Genomic DNA, 18,128 nt, shown 5'->3' with positions numbered 1-18,128 from the left:
GTGGAAAATTATTACAACCACACTCTCAGAAATAAATTTCTCTCACCCAAGTCTCAAATACATAATCCTGAGAAATACCCCTTAACAAAGCAAACCCGTAATACCCATATTGAGGAGCCAAATGCTCCTTCAATATAACTACATGCTTAAGAATATTTTTCCCTCTTAATTTCTCACCAAAACTTGGATTCCATCTCTGGGATTTGAATACAAACAATAAGGAGGAGCACTCCTCTATTTATAGCCACCAGTGACTACTGTTCATCTTGCGGTTACTGTTCATTTTGCGGCTACTGTTCATTTTACGGCTTTTCTTTTCTTCATTCTTCTCGTGGCTTCTTCAAACTTTGCTGCAACCAAATTCAACTTTTTTTTTTTCTTTTTGACCTTGCAAATCCATCTCTTATAGAATTCCATCTCTTCTAGAAAGAATAAAGCCCACATTTTTTACATCATCTGTCCCATGATGCCCTTTGAGGTTGATAAATTTCATATGTAAAGAATAATGTATCTGTCTGCCAGCCAATAAACATGAAGTTTTCTGTTTATCATAATGCTATACAATAATTGACATGGCAGGAGATTAAATGTATTTGATTACGTGAGGAATTTTGATAAAGCTTTACCTTCCCTAATCCAAGTTTATGGCTTGTTTATCAACATTTGCAGACTTAGCATATAAAGAATACGTATCAGACTTTTGGAATGTCATTCAAGATGCAATAGTTTCACTTTCAAAATCTGACTTTGCGTAGCGGAAAAAGGAAAATGACATCTTGTAAAAAGCAAACGAATTGAAGGTGTTCGATGAAAGGCTCGTGAGAAATACAACTTACGCAATCGATGGCGGCTGCTTTCTTTGATTAAATAGCTGCTGTCCACCGCCCTCCCACAAATGTCTCTTCCTCATCTACGCCAGCAACTGCTAATAAAAAATCATTTGCAGAGGTGACTGGAAAGCCGGTTGACTTTGCACTTCTATTAAGCCAACCACCTAGGCGTATCAAAAGAGGTGATCTCTCATGTATCAAGATTTCAGAAAATGTTTTTCAACAGCGGCTTCAGTCCTGCAAAACTAATCTTATTGGTCGTCTGATTCTCAATAAGGGAACAAAACCAATGCGCACCAATGATTTACAACTGCTTCTTAAAAAAATTTGGAACCCTTCTGGACTTTGGCGCCTAGTGCCTCTTGCAAAAGGCTACTTTGACATCCACTTTTCTCTTGAAGACGACATGCGCAATGCATGGGCGGGAGACACTTGCTCTCTTGGTGGTTGTGGTGTTTTTCGATTTTATCAATGGCAGCCTGATTTCGATCCTTATGCACTAGCTGTTCAATCTCACTCGCAAGTATGGATTCGTATGTATGGTCTGAGCCAGGAATATTGGGATCCTCGCACTTTGATGGAAATTGCATGTGGCGTTGGTACTTTGCTTCAGTTGGATCGTGCAACATGTGATGGTTTATTTGGACATTATGCCCGTGTCCTCTTTGAGGTTGATTTATCAGACATTCCTTCAATTCTTGCGCAGTGCGAAGGACATAGCTTTCAATTGGAATCCACTATGAGAATCTTCCCCCCAGTGTGATACCTGTGGCCTCCTGGGTCATAAATCCTCCCGATGCCGACGCAACAATGATTCTGCTATAGACAAAAAGGGCATTAAAAGACCTCCAATGATGGTATATAGACTAGTTTCTAGACCTTCTGCCGACGTTAATGCCACAACAGTGCAGCAAGAAGTTTCTAAGCTCTCTATCGATGCTAATGCTGAAATGTTGTAGTTAATGATGCAGTTTCTAAGCTCTCATAAAGATGTACCTGTTCCAGTTAATGAGACTAGGATTATTAAGGATATAACTCCTGAACAGAATGTTTCAAATGCTGAATTAGTGGAGGTTGATAATGAGATAGATGTGAATATTAATAATGATTTGAGTGAGCACTACACTGCTAATCCAGCTTTGAACTTTTTAGACAACTTGGTGCATGATTCAGCTCAAGCCTTAGCTGCTGATGGCTCTTCAGTATCAGCAGCAGAGATAGCTACTTGTTCGGATCAATTGCTACAAGAGATTAATGCTGTGTCAAAAATTATTGAGAATCAACATATCAAGGACGCTAGCCAGCCGATTGATACAGATGGTTTTCAGCTGGTGATCTCTAAATCAGAGCAAAAAAAATGGAAGCAGCGTGCCGACAGGCATCCATGTCCACTTCCCCAAGCCTCACCCGAGGCAAAACTATCCTATTGTCTAAGTGAAAGTTCTCTATTGGAATTTGAGGGGTGTGGCTAATTCAAACACTCAGTCTGAATTAGCCAATCTCTGCCATACACATAAACCTGACTTATTGTCTATTTCAGAACCAATGGTGTCCTTTGACTCTATTTCACCTTTATTTTGGAAATCTTGCAATATGAAGCTTATCTTCACAAACAGTAGAGATTGTTTGCCTAATATTTGGCTTTTATGTGCTTCTATGCATAATTTACCAAATATCATTGCTATTTCTAGCCAGTCTATCACTGTTGAGATGATGTTAGATAATTTTACCTGCTATCTTACTTTTGCCTATGCAGCTACGTCTTACATTGACCGTAGAATTTTATGGCAGGAGCTAATTTCCTTAAGCTTTTCGTGTTCATGCCCTTGGCTTCTGGTAGGAGATTTTAATGCTATTTTAGGAGCGCATGAAAGGCATGGTGGTGGTCTTCCCTTGGGTACTTCTTGCTCAGACTTATCTAATATGATTAACAATTGCAATCTCTCTCATCTGGAGGTGGGAGGAAACCAGTTCGCTTGGTCTTATGGTTCAGTTTCTCGTGGTTATATGGAACAACGCCTTGATCGTGCCTTATGCAACTTACAATATTACGATGCTTGGCCTATAAGTAAATGTGTAGTGCTACCCCGCACATGTTCAGATCACAGTGCCATTTTAATCTCAGGTGCTGGAACTTTATCTTTACCTTTCGAATTCCACTCGGTGTGGCTAGAGCACTCATCTTTTGAAGACATTGTTTCATCTTTCTGGAATGATTCTCATTTTTATGGGTGTCCTATGTTTGTTCTCACTTCTGAACTTAAAGCTTTGAAATCTTGTTTAAAGAGCTGGAACTTGCAGGTTTTTGGAAATGTTCATGCCAATATTGTCGAAGCCAGGAATAAGCTTTCTGTTATTCAATCAGCCATATCTTCCTCTAGTGGTTCTGAAGAGCTTTTTCAGGAGGAGTCTATTACTAAACAACATTTGGTGGATGCTGTCCCTTCAAAAAAAAAAAAGGCTTTCTGACGGGGACAGTTGCTCAAAGCTTTCCAGCAAATTGCCATCACAATAATAATAATAATAATTATTATTATTATTATTATAATTTTTCCTCTTTTGTTTTTTATATTATTTTATCTCTCTTTTCTTTTTTTATCTTCTTCTTCTTCTCTTTTTTCTTTCTCTCTCTTCTGCAATTTCTTCGTTACTTCTCTCCATCGTCAATTTCATCTTCTTCATCAACAACATCATCACAATTAGATGATCAACATCATCATCAACATCAACAGAATCCGAGAGAGACCGATCAGCAACCGACAACGAATCGGACTGGTGAGTGACGCGAGAGAACCGGGCTGACGAATCCGAGAGAAACCAAGCAGAAGTGGTTGGTCGGTGACAAGCTGATGATTCCGGCCAGTGAGCTAACGGGAAAGAAGAAAACGAGTGATGAATCAGGCCAGTGAGCTGATGAATCCGGCCAGAAAGTGACGAATCCGTCCGGTGAGGCGGTGACTGATGCGCGAGAGAGAGGGAGGGCCGACGACGCGATGAAAGCAGGGGAGGGAGATGTGATGGAAGCTTCTGGTTTGTGCGACAGAGAGAGAGAGTTTAGGTTTTTAGGGATTTTTTTTTTAATTTTTCACTATTTATATTTTTATCTGAAGTGAGGGTATTTTTGAAATAATAAAAAATTTATGGGAGTAGAATGGGAGATGCCGGGAATAAGAGTCTGATTCCCAAATCCCTTGGAATCAAGTTCTCATTTTTTATTCCCGAATTATTATGGGTCTACAAAAGTAATTCCCATTCTCCTCCTTATTTTACTCAGTAAAAACAAGAATCGTTCCAATTCCGAGTCTCATTCCTGAATCCGACAAATAAACGCGGCCTAAGAATATAATGTTATTATTACGTTGCTTACTCTAGGACGGTTGTTCTTTTGAATATTTTGATTAGTTTCTTCATTCTTTTTGGACGAAAGGACTCACAATCACAAAAACAACAGAGGAGCTGTGTAAAACCTCTAGAGTTTCTTTCGATATCAACGTTCGACCGGAAGATTATGCACGGAGAAATAATCAGAGCAAGAAATAATTTCGACACAGGGAATTGCATTGAAAAAGGTGGATAAGGAAGAATTCTTGAATGAAGTTCTGGCACTGACTGAGGTACAAAAAATTTCATATGTCATGAATAATTTATATTTCATCTGTCCCATGATGCCCTTTGAGGTTGATAAATTTCATATGTAAAGAATAATGTATCTGTCTGCCAACCAATAAACACGAAGTTTTCTGTTTATCATAATGCTATACAATAATTGACATGGCAGGAGATTAAATGTATTTGATTACGTGAGGAATTTTGATAAAGCTTTACCTTCCCTAATCCAAGTTTATGGCTTGTTTATCAACATTTGCAGACTTAGCATACAAAGAATACGTATCAGACTTTTGGAATGTCATTCAAGTTGCAATAGTTTCACTTTCAAAATCTGACTTTGCGTTGCTGCTGTGCATTTACTCAATTTCGCGTGCTCGGAATGAATCTCATCTTGAGAAATGAAAAGAAGATCCTTTGAGGATCGTAGCAAGGGCAGAATCAGTGTTCAATTCGTTCATAAATATTAAGTATATGGGAGACAGACATAGAAGTTGATAGATGCAAAGCTTCGGAACAGTCAAACCTTGATTCCACCTCCGGACATTGGTTGAAGCTTAATGTGTTTTTAGCCTGGTATGTTTTTACCTACCCGATGAAAGAATTTTATTGACATCAATGAAAGCCCAACAACCTAAAAAAATTTAACAAAAATATAGTTAGTAAACAAAAATAAAATATAAAAAGGCCACAAATTTAAGGTCCCACAAAATATGAACTTATTATCATTTATAATTATTATATTAACTTTCAAATTTTAAAAATTTTCATACATATTTAAGGATAAATAAGTAATTTAATTACATGAATTGATGGTATTCGATTCATTTATAACCTATTTATTAAACAGATCTTAAATGAATAAATAAATTAATATCTTCAAATCTGAATTTGATTCGTTTAATTAGCGAATTGAATTAAATTCGCTCATTTATCAAAGGAAACAATTTTTTCAAACTCAAATCCGCTTAATTCGCATTGAATCGAATTGAATAAATGAATCACGACCTAAATTGCCACCCCTAGTCTCTGTATGTTGAAAGGCATCTGTTTATAATCCAATCACCAATTTAGTTTGGTAATTTGGTTATTTTCTGTCTAAAATTTATGTTAAGTGTCGATGGTCTTGGTTCCCATTTACTGGCAATTTAGTTTGTTTAAAGAAGGTTTGAACTTATTTTTCTTATTTACTCTTGCCATTTGGGTAGTAATTTACTGGTAATTGCAATTTGCTGGGCTGCCTGGCATGCTAGAAATTTATTTATTTTTTAAACAAAACAGGTGGATCCCTTGATTACTTCAGCTAAGGCTGACGCTATCATAGATTCTTACAGGAGGTTCAAGATCCCAAGCTCAAACCATTTGTGGTGAGAGATTGTGTAAGGAAGTTTTGTAGCTGCTGCAGTAAAGAATGTCCAATTCTTTGGGGATGTTCTGCAAGCTGAAGCAATGCTGTTGCCTGGGGAATTCAAGTGGCTAAGCAGAACTCCCATTTTCTGGGTAATATCTGAGATTCAAGGTCAAATTAATGAGTTCACTGAGTGTACAATTCACTTTACTAGTGGACTCTGTAATGCTAAGGCTCATCAGCTAGCCAAATTTGATTTGGAGTATGAAAACTGTTGGCATTAGGGTGCATTCTTTCCCAGCAAGTGTAATGTGTATTCTTCAAGTTTCGAATTAATGAAGGTTATAATTCCATTTCAAAATAATTTTAAAAAAAGAACTTATTTTTCCGAAACAAGAGGGCAGATAAGAGTCATAGCTTCTGTAGATGATAAGCTAAGAACAACATTTTAAATGACCCTTATCAAATATTCTTTCAGAATTGCCTTTTTTTTTTTTTTTTTTGGCCACGCTTCTAATTTGTCCCTTCAAAACCTGCAGATTTTACATCGTCGGACATCCATGTGCTCTCTCCATTTGCTACAAGAAAATGGTTATTCATTTTTACTGGAAAATCAGGTTCATCTTTAATATGCAAAGTGCTGAAATACGATATATCCATTATCATAAACAGCAGCTTAAGTCTATGCTCAATGCCAGAATCTTTTCTTTTGCAGCTTAAGTACTACTTCCTAATCTTCTTTTTCAATCTTCATTGCTTCCTATTTCAATATAATTATATTTATGAGCTCTATTTGTGGTGTTGTAGTTGGCTGCTGCAATTTCTCTAATTAAGAATTAAATTGTGTCTGGAATCATACACACGAAATTGTGTCTAGAATGAACTAATATGTCAGTTAGGGCTATTAGATGCTTGGATTTAATTTATAAGTCAAAGATTACCTCTAAATAAGAATTCATACATAATTTGCAAAGAGGAAAAGATCTTCATACTAGCTTTTTGTATCTTGAGCTTCTTTCAGCCCCAATTACTACTCAAGAGTGATCTCAAAATGGAACTATTGCTGCCATTGATCTCACCTGTTCGAAAATGTTGAATTGTGATCAGGTACTCGCTCGTGACTATATATATTCTGGTATTGCTTCTTTGTGGTGGGGATGTGATTTATTGTTTTGGAATTTCATCCTCATAGTTTTCAATTGCAGGTAATAAAATTGTTTTATAATATTAATGATTCAAGCTTGAGGTTGATTTTAAGTCTCAGTCATCAAGCATAAAACTCAACTCGGACATAACTCAGCCGGCCATGAAAGTGCTTTGCACCCATGGTCACCCGAGTTTAACTCACAATATAGATGAAAAGGGTTAGTGTTTTAGTGGGTGAGGTTTCACTTCCCCATACGAATGGGTTGCTTTTCTGGGCTGTTTCGGAACACAGCCCAAGGACAGCTGATTGAAGTTGCTCAGGGGCTGCTTTCTACATAACAGCCAGGAACAAGAAGTACCTATCCTGGGCTATATATGCGGAAAACAGACAGAAAATCAGCAGAATGTAGTTTCAGGTGTTGTTTTCTACATAAACATCTCAGAACAAACATTGTTTATGCAGAAATTAGTCAAAATACTAGTAGTAATACAAGTCAAAATACTAGTATTAATACAAATTAAGACCAACTTTTAATTTAGAAAGCAGCTTCCAGCCTCAGTCTCACAAACAAAAAGTAGAACTAAACATGAAATTGTAAAATCATAACAAACCCGCTCAAGACAAATACTAATACAGAAATGATAGATAGCTCAACTAGCTAGAGTTGAGTTTCAAGGCAAGGCAGAGTGCTCAAGGTTCAGATTCAGGGGCAGGAGGAGGACTAGCAGTGAGAATGGCAACGTTACTGTGGAACGGGTTAGGAGACGATGCCACTGGTCTTGCACCCACAACAGCTGCTCCTCCTGAGTTGCTTCCTTTCTCAAAGCCCTGTAAATTCCAAAACACAGAAAGATAAATAAATAAATAAATAAAATGAGAGATATCTAGGAAAATATAAACACATTAAAAATCACTCACCCACCCACAAACCATTGAAATGCAAAAATATTATGGAAGCTCTTCGGTTCATTTTATTAATAAAATAATCATACGACAAAGCGATCGGAGCGGTTCATTAAGATGCGGCGTGGGTCGATAGAGGAGCATGGCCCGATTCGAGGAGTATTGTGAGAAAGCTAATAATACGACAAAGCGATCGGGGCGGTTCATTAAGGTGCAGCACGGTTCGATCCAGGGCCATGGCCCGTTACCGCCGTTTTCGCGCACCGTTCATTCCAGAAACGACGTGAGATTGATTACGAACAAAAACAAAAACAATGGAAGCAACATGCGCCGCTGCCGATTCATTCGGGGTTCGTTACTCGTTCGCAATACGTTACAAACAAAAACAATAAAAGCAAACGGTGCCGTTGCGTTGCGTTACCTGGGCTTGTGCATTAATGCTTGTGCCCCCTCCGACACCGAAATCTGAATAGAGAACGTAAGTAAATGAATCCAGTAAGAAAAAAATAAAAATAAATTGAAAGAAAAAGAATTAACCAAAAAACAAAACAAGAAAAATACGTACCGGGTCGAGAACAACCGACCACCTGAAACGAAATAATGAGCCAAAATGAAATAACAATTTTGATTGTTGAGGCCATTTTGAGATAACTGAGGTTAGACTGTTTGTTTTTCTTTGATTGGTTTGAAGGAAAGCAAGAGAAAACAGAGAAACTGTTTTTGTTAGATTAGTTTTATAAATTATATAATTCAGTATTTTCAAATGAAAATCAATAATTTTTCAACATCCCTCACGAGTAAATAGCATAAATTTAAAGGCTTAAAAACCTTCTCAGATATCATGTCACAAAAATATTTTGTTAGATTAATAATTAAAGTTTAATGGTTATATAAATACAGTTGTTTGATAGATCATTTAGAAATATAAATTTATTTTTTTTATTATAAGCGGGTCCTTAAGTTTTTGGATACGGTCAAAGATAACAAGAAAGTACAAAGACAATATTGACACGCTTGTGCAGTTAGTTGGCAGTAGTTAATGGCCAAGATTGTGTGTACGCCCAGTCAAAATTAATGAGGGAATCAAAAAAAGAAAGGTCGAAGATTTTTTCATAATAAAAAATATAAGCGTAGCGAATAAGAATTTCCATCTTTCCGATGCAGGCTACGCGGAGAACCATAGAAACATTTATTGTCTGGGTAAGTTTACGCTACAATTTATGAAAGAAACATAACAGACATGACCAATAACAGGCATGACCAATTAACTGATGTAAGTGCAACACGTGTCAATTTGAGACAGTAATAAAAATTTGTTGAAAATTGTTGGAGACCAGTTGTAAAATGGACCAATGATAAAGTTAATTCCAGGTGTTTCTCATTATAGCCGATTCAATTTACTCTGTCATTTCTTTCCATCTGCTTAACATTTTACCTTTCCACTAAAATAAACTAACCAATTTCCTACTTTCATCCTTTTATTCCTAACCCTTGATATGCGCCCTTCACTAAGCTTCGCTTACAGCCGTAACCCATGCTCATTTTGCTGTCATGCTTTTATCAATATCAATTCTGAAATTTTTCTAAATCATTGTGTTTCAATAATAACGACCCACCCATAACAAGGAATGATGTGAGGGAAAATATATGGTGAAGACAACTTGACAAGTTGATGCTTCAAATTTTAGTATTTTTTGTGACATTCCAGCACCTCTACCTTCGATTTTATGGTGCTGCAATTTTTTTTTTTGACAAGCGGTGCTGCAATTTTTTTGGTTTTCCCAATTTGTGATCTGAAAAAATGAAATATGAATTTGGTTATCTCGTTTTCTGCTTCTATTGCTTTCCCTCTTTCAAAACCTAATTAATGTACTTTATGTCTTGAATTTTATAGAATATCTAGATGACCGCTCGTCACTTATCATTTCCCTCTAAAATTATCATTACCGACTAACCCCTTAGCTTGGTTTTTTTGACAACGGTTTTAGCAGGTTGCCATTTTTTTGTTTTTAAAAATGAATTTCCAGCTAGTACCTTAACCTAATTTTACGTTAACTTTCATCACAGCCGTTGGATCTGCAAATTGAAGAATCCAACGATTTATTTTCTCGAAATGTTATTTACAACAAATATAAATTAAGCGCTGCCTTATTTTTTATTCTCAGATTTTACTACCTTATAATGTAAGGTACAACTTCTCACAAGGCTGTAGGTCCGAATGGAATCCACAACTCAATTTGTGAGTGGCAGCTCCCTTTATTCTCTCGTGTGTCGTCCTTTCCTTTTGCGCCGCAAAAGGCACGGAGACTATGGTTTAGCAGCTTGCTTCTTTTTTTTTTAAAAAAAAAATTTTAGGGGAAAGTAAAGCTTTCCATTAATATAAGTCAAAAAGTAACGTCATAACATTTTCTAGCCACAAGGCAGGGGATTCAAACTAGGCTAATTTAGCTAAAGAGTCAGCTATAACATTACATTCTCTTGGAGCATGTTGAATTCTTGAAAGTTTCTGGCTCTTCAATAACTTTTAGATTTTTGTAATTGTCCAAGCTATCTCTGTCATGCTATCCTTCCTGCTCAAGGAGAGATCCACCACACCTCTGATGAATCTGATTCGATTATTATTGGCACACAATTAACTTAGATAACCTTTTTTTTTTACAACAACTCTCACACACACAAAAAGGAACAAAAATGGAGCTGGTGCCAAACTATAGTTCGCTGAAGAGATGCTGGAGAAGAAGAGGGTATCAGAGACTGAAAGATTCTAGGAAAAGGAACGTGAGAGTCGTAAGGCTAAAAGGCCCATCAACATCAAGCAGATGTTGGAGGAAAGCTGTGCTTCAAGATTTTTGTAGCTTCACCTTTACAGCTGTTGACCAAATTCAAGAACGCTTACATTCGAAAGATGAACAATTTGGCTAGCAAAGTTGGTTCTTTGAATACCGAAAGTGTTTTCGGAGGCAAGCGGATTCCAAAAGCAAGGCAAGGAGAAAAAGTTGTTTATTCCAATGAAGAAATTGAGAATAGGCTTGTTCTTGAAAAGATCTTAGTAGCAAGCGGCCGTGACATATCTTCCATGCAAATCAATTAATCAACTGGGTGAATAGATTGATATCCATCACTCCTTGCATCTCTTGGAAACATCTTGGGATTTGTAATATCCTTCTTCTTGGTATTGTGTTTGAATACAAATATGTACCAATTAAGCTGTATGTACTTATTTAATAGAAATTTTCATTTGCCACAAAAAAAAAAAAAAACTTAGATAACCTTTTGCAAACCAAAAAGAGCAACTTACGCCTCCATAAAAGTAGGGGTGGACAAAATATCCGACCCAACCCGATTCAAAAATTTCGTGTTCGGATCGGATCGGGTGGTGAAGAAAATCCGATCGGGTGAATTTGTCTCAACCCGATTGAATCATGATTGGATAGCAATTGTTATGTATGCACAATAATATATATATATATATATATATATACACACACACACTTTCATAAAATGTGTAAACAAATTTTATGTTACATTATGTCTATTTCAATCATTTGTATTTTTACAATAATTTAATAATAAAATTTATCAAATACATGTAACTGTTTTTAAAATTCAAATCACTAAATAATTTTTACTAAATGTTTTACTATTCTATTCACAATTAATTATTTCTATAATGCAATTAATAACAATCATTTTAAAAATTATAACATTACAAAACTCGGCCATAATAAAAATGTTTTGCCATTGGACACCAACATGTGTTTAATTGTGTAATTACTTTCTCTTGGTTTCCTTAGTAAAATAAATCAGGCCATTCAGTTGATCAATTACACTTGAGAAGGACACCGTGGCTACCAATAAATTCTGTAAGATTTTCTATTGACTTCATCTTTTCCACATGGTTTTATTATTCTTCATTTAACTCATAAAATGTTTATGGTATGATGTGTGCATTTGTACAACATGGCTGTCAACCATGCAGTCTGCAAAGACATTATATGATTATCTTGATAAGACAATGCATATCTAATTTATCAACTTAAATTTATTTAATTATGTAAGCTTATCTCAGATCATCTCAGTATATGTCTATTAATAATTCAAGCTTGAGGTTGATTTAAGTCTCATTTAGTTATGATGATGATATTGTCATTGGTGTCAAGTCAATTGGGGTCCATCGAGTGGATGATTTAACTCCAACTTACTTTGAAGATTGTGGTTTCAAATCTGTTCCCAAATCAGTGGCTTATGGATACACTGCTTGTCCATTTCTGGCTATGGATTTGTTCAAGACATGTCTTATGCCTACATTCATGAGTTTACAAGACTTCCATGGCCGGACAAATTTTGACGTCTCAAAGGTAGATACGCCAGTCTGAGGCAGAAGCTCAGTAAATATCTTCCAATAGAAGTAGCAACACTGAAGCACAAGCAATCAGGAGCGACTCATACTCGTGCCAGTCTTGTCAAAACATTTATTAGGGAATGTTAGTTTATGGAGATTGATGAGATCATCATTCGTGGAGGCTGGAGCCTTTCCAATAACACACGGTAAAATTTACAGATCATCAACTTAAAGTCTACAGGTTTGTCTAACTGTACATTTCCGAATGCAGAATTGGAAACTGAAGTAATGGGTGTGGATGTGCTCGAAAAGAAGTTATTCAGCTAAGGTACAGACAATTAGACTACTACAGTAGTCTTAAAGATTGCAGGACTTGAGCGTTTACCAATCGACTTTTATTATTTCGGTGAATACGTGGAGGATCCTGCAACAATTGGACATCCTGGTGCATTGCATACTCTTGAAATTTTCTTGTCTGTCCTCATATCAACTCTGTTGATATGACGGGACAATTGCCACTGAACTTGCAATCTAGACAGTTAAGAATATTGGGTGAGTGATTGGTGCTACAACGAAGATTTAAATAGTGTCCACAGGTTAGCAGCCAAGGTACGATCAATGAGCTATTCGTCACCAGTTCCAGCCACAAGTCAGATTTTAAACTAATTCTTTGAATTGAACTACCTGTCAATCCCGAAAACTACAGGTGAATAAATAAAATAAACAAAGAGAAAAATATACGTTAAAGAATATCTAAAAATTTCAAGAAGAAAAAAAAAACATAAAAATCGCCGGTGATATATTACCAAAGCCCTAAATTCGTCCAAAACACTGATACAGTGCAGGGGTAAACCTAAAATTCAGCGCGAGCGAGGGCGGGAGGAGTTATCATTGGGGTGGTGTTTGTTGATGCTGAAATCTGCTCGCCCTTTGACCGACCAGATTCTTTCACCAACGTTTACGTTATCGACTGTTGCTCGAACCACTAAGACCGGGATCACCCCCCTTTCCCTCACTAGACCTGCGTTCACCAAAAACGGATCAGAGACGCCGGTGGTTTTGCCGACGTAAACCCTCCGATGCCTAAGTTAGCACAAGGTGTTTATGGGAAAACAATATAATTTGGATTCAAGAAGTTTGTTCGAAATCTGTAAGAAAATAGTCTGGTTGCAATTTGGCAGCGTTTTCCCTCTCTCAGTTTTTATGTCCCTTTCTTCATCGATTTCTTCCTCTTTTATAGCCGCTGTCCCCACGTTCCCATTTGCCTTTCACCCCACCTTTTTCGGGTAGTGGCAGCCCCTCATGGAACTCTAACCGCTGCATTATGGGTAAACGTGGGATCTCGCACCCCCCACAACGGTTCTGGGAACAGCGCAACTACCGCGATCCTGTGGGATCGTGTTCCCGCTTTTTGGGGGACAGGTCCCGGCTCGGTATATACTTCTGGTCGGTATATTTCCCTGGTTGGTAATCGCCTCTGGTCGGTTCATGCTTGTCCCCATGTTCTGCTCGCACCATTTGACTGAGATGATCCACGCCGGGGTGGAGATTAGTAGCATGGCCGACTTGGTGCTTTTATTTACTTAACACCAGTCCCCCAGTTTCTGGTCTGGCGAGTGAAATGAGTTAAGAGTAGAAACTGATGGTCAAATCTCACCAACCCAGGGACCTTCTCATCTGGTCCTCTGTTTATTGGGACGGGCCTGACCTGATGTACCATTTTTCTTCTGGGGAGACTCCGACCTGAGCATTGGCCTAAGTGAACATGTCCATTATATATCTGGGCTTACATCTATCCTGGCCTCTTGTAACGGTTAGTGACGTGGCATCACCAGACTCTTCGTATTTGAAATTTGAAACGACGGGCTATCCACCCTCGATATGTGGTGAGTGAGCTGGCATCCTCATCACTTAAATGCTTCTATTTTTTCCTTTTTCACTTCAAATCCCTAGGTTGAAATCCTCATTGCTTTGTTTATCCGTTTTTCCACCGTTACCCAACCCCCTCTCTGAACTTTACTCACACTTCCTGCGTCCGAAGTTTCTACTTGCTGGTCTTTTTTCTGTCACGGCAGCGCTATCAGGGCCAGTTAATCTCAAGTACTGCTTTTAATCTCTTCTCTGGTTGTTGTTGATTGGATTCCGTGTTGCCCCCTTTTGTATCCGTATATTCGAGTTTTCTTTGCTTTCCTTTGGGATTCCGATATGTCAAACCGGAAAAGAAAGTTAATTGTTGATGAGGGCGAGGAAGAATCAGGGGATTCGGGCCTCAACGTGCCAATACCCACCGATTTCTTAGGTCCCTCCGGTAGTGTAGGTCTTTCCCATGGCAGGGATACCCTTGAGTACCTACGCCATTTGGTTGTCTCTCCCTCCCCCGAACTAGAGCTTGTAGGAAATAGAGGTAGACCTGCGTCGGGCTCTAGTGAGAACCACAACTTTGATGGGGTTGGGATCCCTGAAGGAGTTGGTGAGGGTGAGGGGAGCAGCTCCGGACCGAGCGGACCTCCTCAGAGAAAGCACCTTGGTCATAGGGTAGAGGCAGATTTTTACCCTATTGACTACACAGCTTGTGCCACTACCCAGACTGATTTGTTCAAGCTGAGGAACCTTTACGACATTCCTACGGAAATTCTCCTAGTAGTTCTAGGAAAAGGTGACGTCCCTAGTCGGCCTCCGCGGGGGTATGTGACGATGCACCTGGAGAGCTTCAAATTAGGAGCTCGGCTGCCCCTTCAACGTTATTTTGCTAAGATATTGGGTGGTATGTATCTGACCCCAGGTCAGCTACATCCCAATGGGTGGAGGGTTCTCTCGGCTATGTATGTGTTGTGGAAGAGGTGTGGATCAGAGGAGCCCTCCCTCGTTGAAGTGAAGCATCTATACCAGCTGAGGAGTAGCCTGAAGGAAGCAGGCTGGTATTACTTCATGTCGAGCTCTGCGAAGAGGAAACCAATCACCGGCTTCGCTTCCTCGTGCAAAAATTGGAAGAACAAATTCTTCTTTACTGGGGGAGCTTGGTGTCTAGCAGCTCATTCGTTGGGTGGTGATATTTATCTTCCAACACATTTTGTCACCCCAGGTCGTTCATTTTTTGCCTATACTCTTTCTCGACTTGTTACTTATTGGGTTTTTTTAACCTTGTTTGTTCTTTCAGAGTCGTGGGGTTTGATAAAGGGGCTTGAAGACCGACCTTTGCTTCAGGTGGAGACTGCTCTGGTGAACGCGTCTACCTGTCAAGACCTTCTGTCACCAACAAGCCTGGTCGGTTCGGGCTTAGTGGATATAGCAGCTGGAATGGATAACAAGATCCTCAGTGCGATGACCAGAAAGCGTGGTCGGGCTCCGAGCGACTCCACCAACCCTCCTCCACCTCATAAGAAAGTCAGTGTTGGCCCTTCTAAGGCCTTTGTTCCTGCTCTGCCCCCTCCTCTATCTTGTAAGAGTGTCGGGGAGAAAACTACCGACAAGAGTTCTGAAGTCAGCACACGCTCTGGGGACCGATCCTCCCCTCTTTCGGCTCGTGATCAGGGTGATTACCTGACCCCATATCAGAGGGACTATGGGAAGTCGGTGGGACCGAAGATGGTTCAGGACATTGAGAGCATGAATCTCAATGAATTAGCCTGTTCTGTCCAAAGGGTCTCCTTCAAGTTGGCCACCATAGTATCTTGTTACAAGAATAGGATCACGCGCCAGGAGAGGAAGCTTCAAGCTGAGAACCAGGAGTTGAAGAAGAAAGCTGAATCTGCTGATCGCTTGAAAGAGAAGCTGGCTGAGCTGAACAAGCAGATCACGAATCTGGAGGAGAAAGTTGCTATCGCTGAGTCCACTACCTCCCAATTTAAGGGTGAGTTGAGTGACCTGAAGTCTGATCTTCAGGCTACTCAAAGTGAAAGAGACACTCTGAGGACCGCCCTTGAGGGAGAAATCAAATCCCTGAGCGAGCAGCTGGCTGAGGAGAAGGGCAAATCCGCTGATGTGGATGATCGGCTGGATGCCGAGTATGACTCTGGGGTTGCTTTCTCCTATAAGTGCATCATGTCTGTGTTTAAGGAAGAATATCCCGAGTTGGACATGAGCAAGTTGCAGGCCGGAGTGCAGCGATATATGACGGAGATCGGCCAAGCAGATAAGGAGCAGGGCGAGCAGGGTCAGGTGGAGGCTCCTTTAGGTGGGGTGCAGGAGGGGGAAGCTGGGGGACGTGCCTTGGAAGTGGGGCAAGGGTCTATGCCGCCTCCTCCCGGTATTGCTGATTTTCCTCCTCCAAAGATAACTAATCCTTCACCGGCTGAAGCCGTTGCCCCTCCTAATCCTTAGGTCTATTTTTGTATAGACTTTAAATTTTCATTAGTTTTGTAAACAATTGAATATTTACAAATTTTTAGATGCTCTTTATTTGCTTTCTTGTCCGATTTTTGCTAATAGATTGTTTCTGAAAAATAATTGTACAACTTATCTGATTTTGTCTACTAGTTCCTTAGAGGACCGAGCAGGAGTAGGCATTTACTTACCTTAGTAAAATTTTCGTAAAATTAGCTGCTGGTCTTTCGATGACCGAGCAGAAACAGGCACTCGCTTGCCTTAGTAAATTTCTTCGTAAAATTAGCTGCTGGTTTTTCGATGACCGAGCAAAAACAGGCACTCGCTTGCCTTAGTAAATTTCTTTGTAAAATTAGCTGCTGGTCTTTCGTTGACCGAGCAGAAACAGACACTCACTTGCCTTAGTAAATTCTCGTAAAATTAGCTGCTGGTCTTTCGTTGACCGAGCAGAAATAGACATTCACTTGCCTTAACAAATTTCTCGTACCATTAGCTGCTGGTCTTTTGTTGACCGAGCAGAAACAGACACTCACTTGCCTTAGTAAATTTCTCGTACAATTAGCTGCTGGTTTTTTGTTGACCGAGCAGAAATAGGCACTCACTTGCCTTAGTAAATTTCTCGTAAAATTAGCTGCTGGTCTTTCGTTGACCGAGCAGAAACAGGCACTCAATTGCCTTAGTAAATTTCTTGTACAATTAGTTGCTGGTCTTTCGTTGACCGAGCAGAAACAAGCACTCACTTGCCTTAGTAAATTTCTCGTAAAATTAGCTGCTGGTCTTTCGTTGACCGAGCAGAAACAGGCACTCAATTGCCTTAGTAAATTTCTCGTACAACTAGCTGCTGGTCTTTCGTTGACCGAGAAGAAATAGGCACTCACTTGCCTTAGTAAATTTCTCATAAAATTAGCTGCTGGTCTTTCGTTGACCGAGCAGAAACAGGCACTCAATTACCTTAGTAAATTTCTCGTACAATTAGCTGCTGGTCTTTCGTTGACCGAGCAGAAACAGGCACTTAATTGCCTTAGTATAATTTTTATTGGGCTTGCTAACAGGGGGATTTCATACTGAATTCATCTTTATTGAATTTCGAATGCGTTACAGAAATGTGGAATATATGTGTGTGTCGCAAATCACCGTGCTTATAACAGAAATAACTTATCCAAATGAAAACTAGTAGAGCACTTTACTTACTGGAAGTACTTTTTCAAGTGCTCGGTGCTCCACGACATCTTCACTTCTCGTCCGTCTAGATACGCCAGCTTGTAGGCTCCTGGTCCAGTTGCTCGTATCACCCTGTACGGGCCTTCCCATTTCGGCCCAAGAGCTCCATGGTTGGGATTCATGGTGTTTTGGTTCACCTTCCTGAGCACCCAATCTTCTGTTCGGAACTGCCTCACGCGTACGTTCTTGTTGTAATAACGCATGACCCTTTGCTGACACTGGGCCACTTTCTGCGAGGCCCCTTCCCTTTTCTCCTCAAGCAGGTCCAGGCTTAAGCAGATCTGCTCGTCATTTTGCTTCTCAGTGAAATATTCCGTTCGATGTGTCCCCACTCCAATTTTTGCTGGGACTACCGCCTCATGACCGAAAGCAAAAGCGAACGGGGTTTCCCCCGTGGCGGTTTTGTGA

At 39.4% G+C, this 18,128-nt stretch overlaps 2 protein-coding genes and 1 long non-coding RNA gene across 4 annotated transcripts; all 3 read left to right on the top strand.

Moving 5' to 3' along the window:
* The first annotated feature begins 1,119 nt into the window (after positions 1-1,119).
* Positions 1,120-2,302, top strand: LOC112100829. The gene is made up of 3 exons (XM_024190671.1): positions 1,120-1,500; positions 1,589-1,687; positions 1,802-2,302. Exons 1-3 carry the CDS (start codon positions 1,120-1,122, stop codon positions 2,300-2,302), a joined length of 981 nt encoding a protein of 326 aa, XP_024046439.1.
* Positions 2,303-2,718: 416 nt separating this feature from the next.
* On the top strand, positions 2,719-6,489 carry LOC112101219. 2 transcript variants are annotated; one of them, XR_002907334.1, is made up of 4 exons: positions 2,719-4,444; positions 4,699-5,012; positions 5,771-5,936; positions 6,324-6,489. It is a non-coding gene; the product is annotated as an uncharacterized LOC112101219 (long non-coding RNA). The 2 variants fall into 2 exon arrangements; XR_002907333.1 differs by having other exon boundaries at positions 5,771-6,125.
* A 7,892-nt stretch (positions 6,490-14,381) lies between these two features.
* LOC112100828 lies at positions 14,382-16,496 on the top strand. The gene has a single exon (XM_024190670.1). The coding sequence runs from the start codon at positions 14,382-14,384 to the stop codon at positions 16,494-16,496; it is 2,115 nt and encodes a 704-aa protein (XP_024046438.1).
* The last annotated feature ends 1,632 nt before the right edge of the window (positions 16,497-18,128 follow it).

The sequence above is a fragment of the Citrus clementina genome, unplaced genomic scaffold, assembly GCF_000493195.1.
Source record: "Citrus clementina cultivar Clemenules unplaced genomic scaffold, Citrus_clementina_v1.0 scaffold_2, whole genome shotgun sequence".
In the NCBI taxonomy this organism is placed as follows: Eukaryota; Viridiplantae; Streptophyta; class Magnoliopsida; order Sapindales; family Rutaceae; genus Citrus; species Citrus x clementina.
The sequence above is the reverse complement of the archived record's forward strand: the minus strand, read 5'-3'. Positions and strand labels throughout refer to the sequence as shown.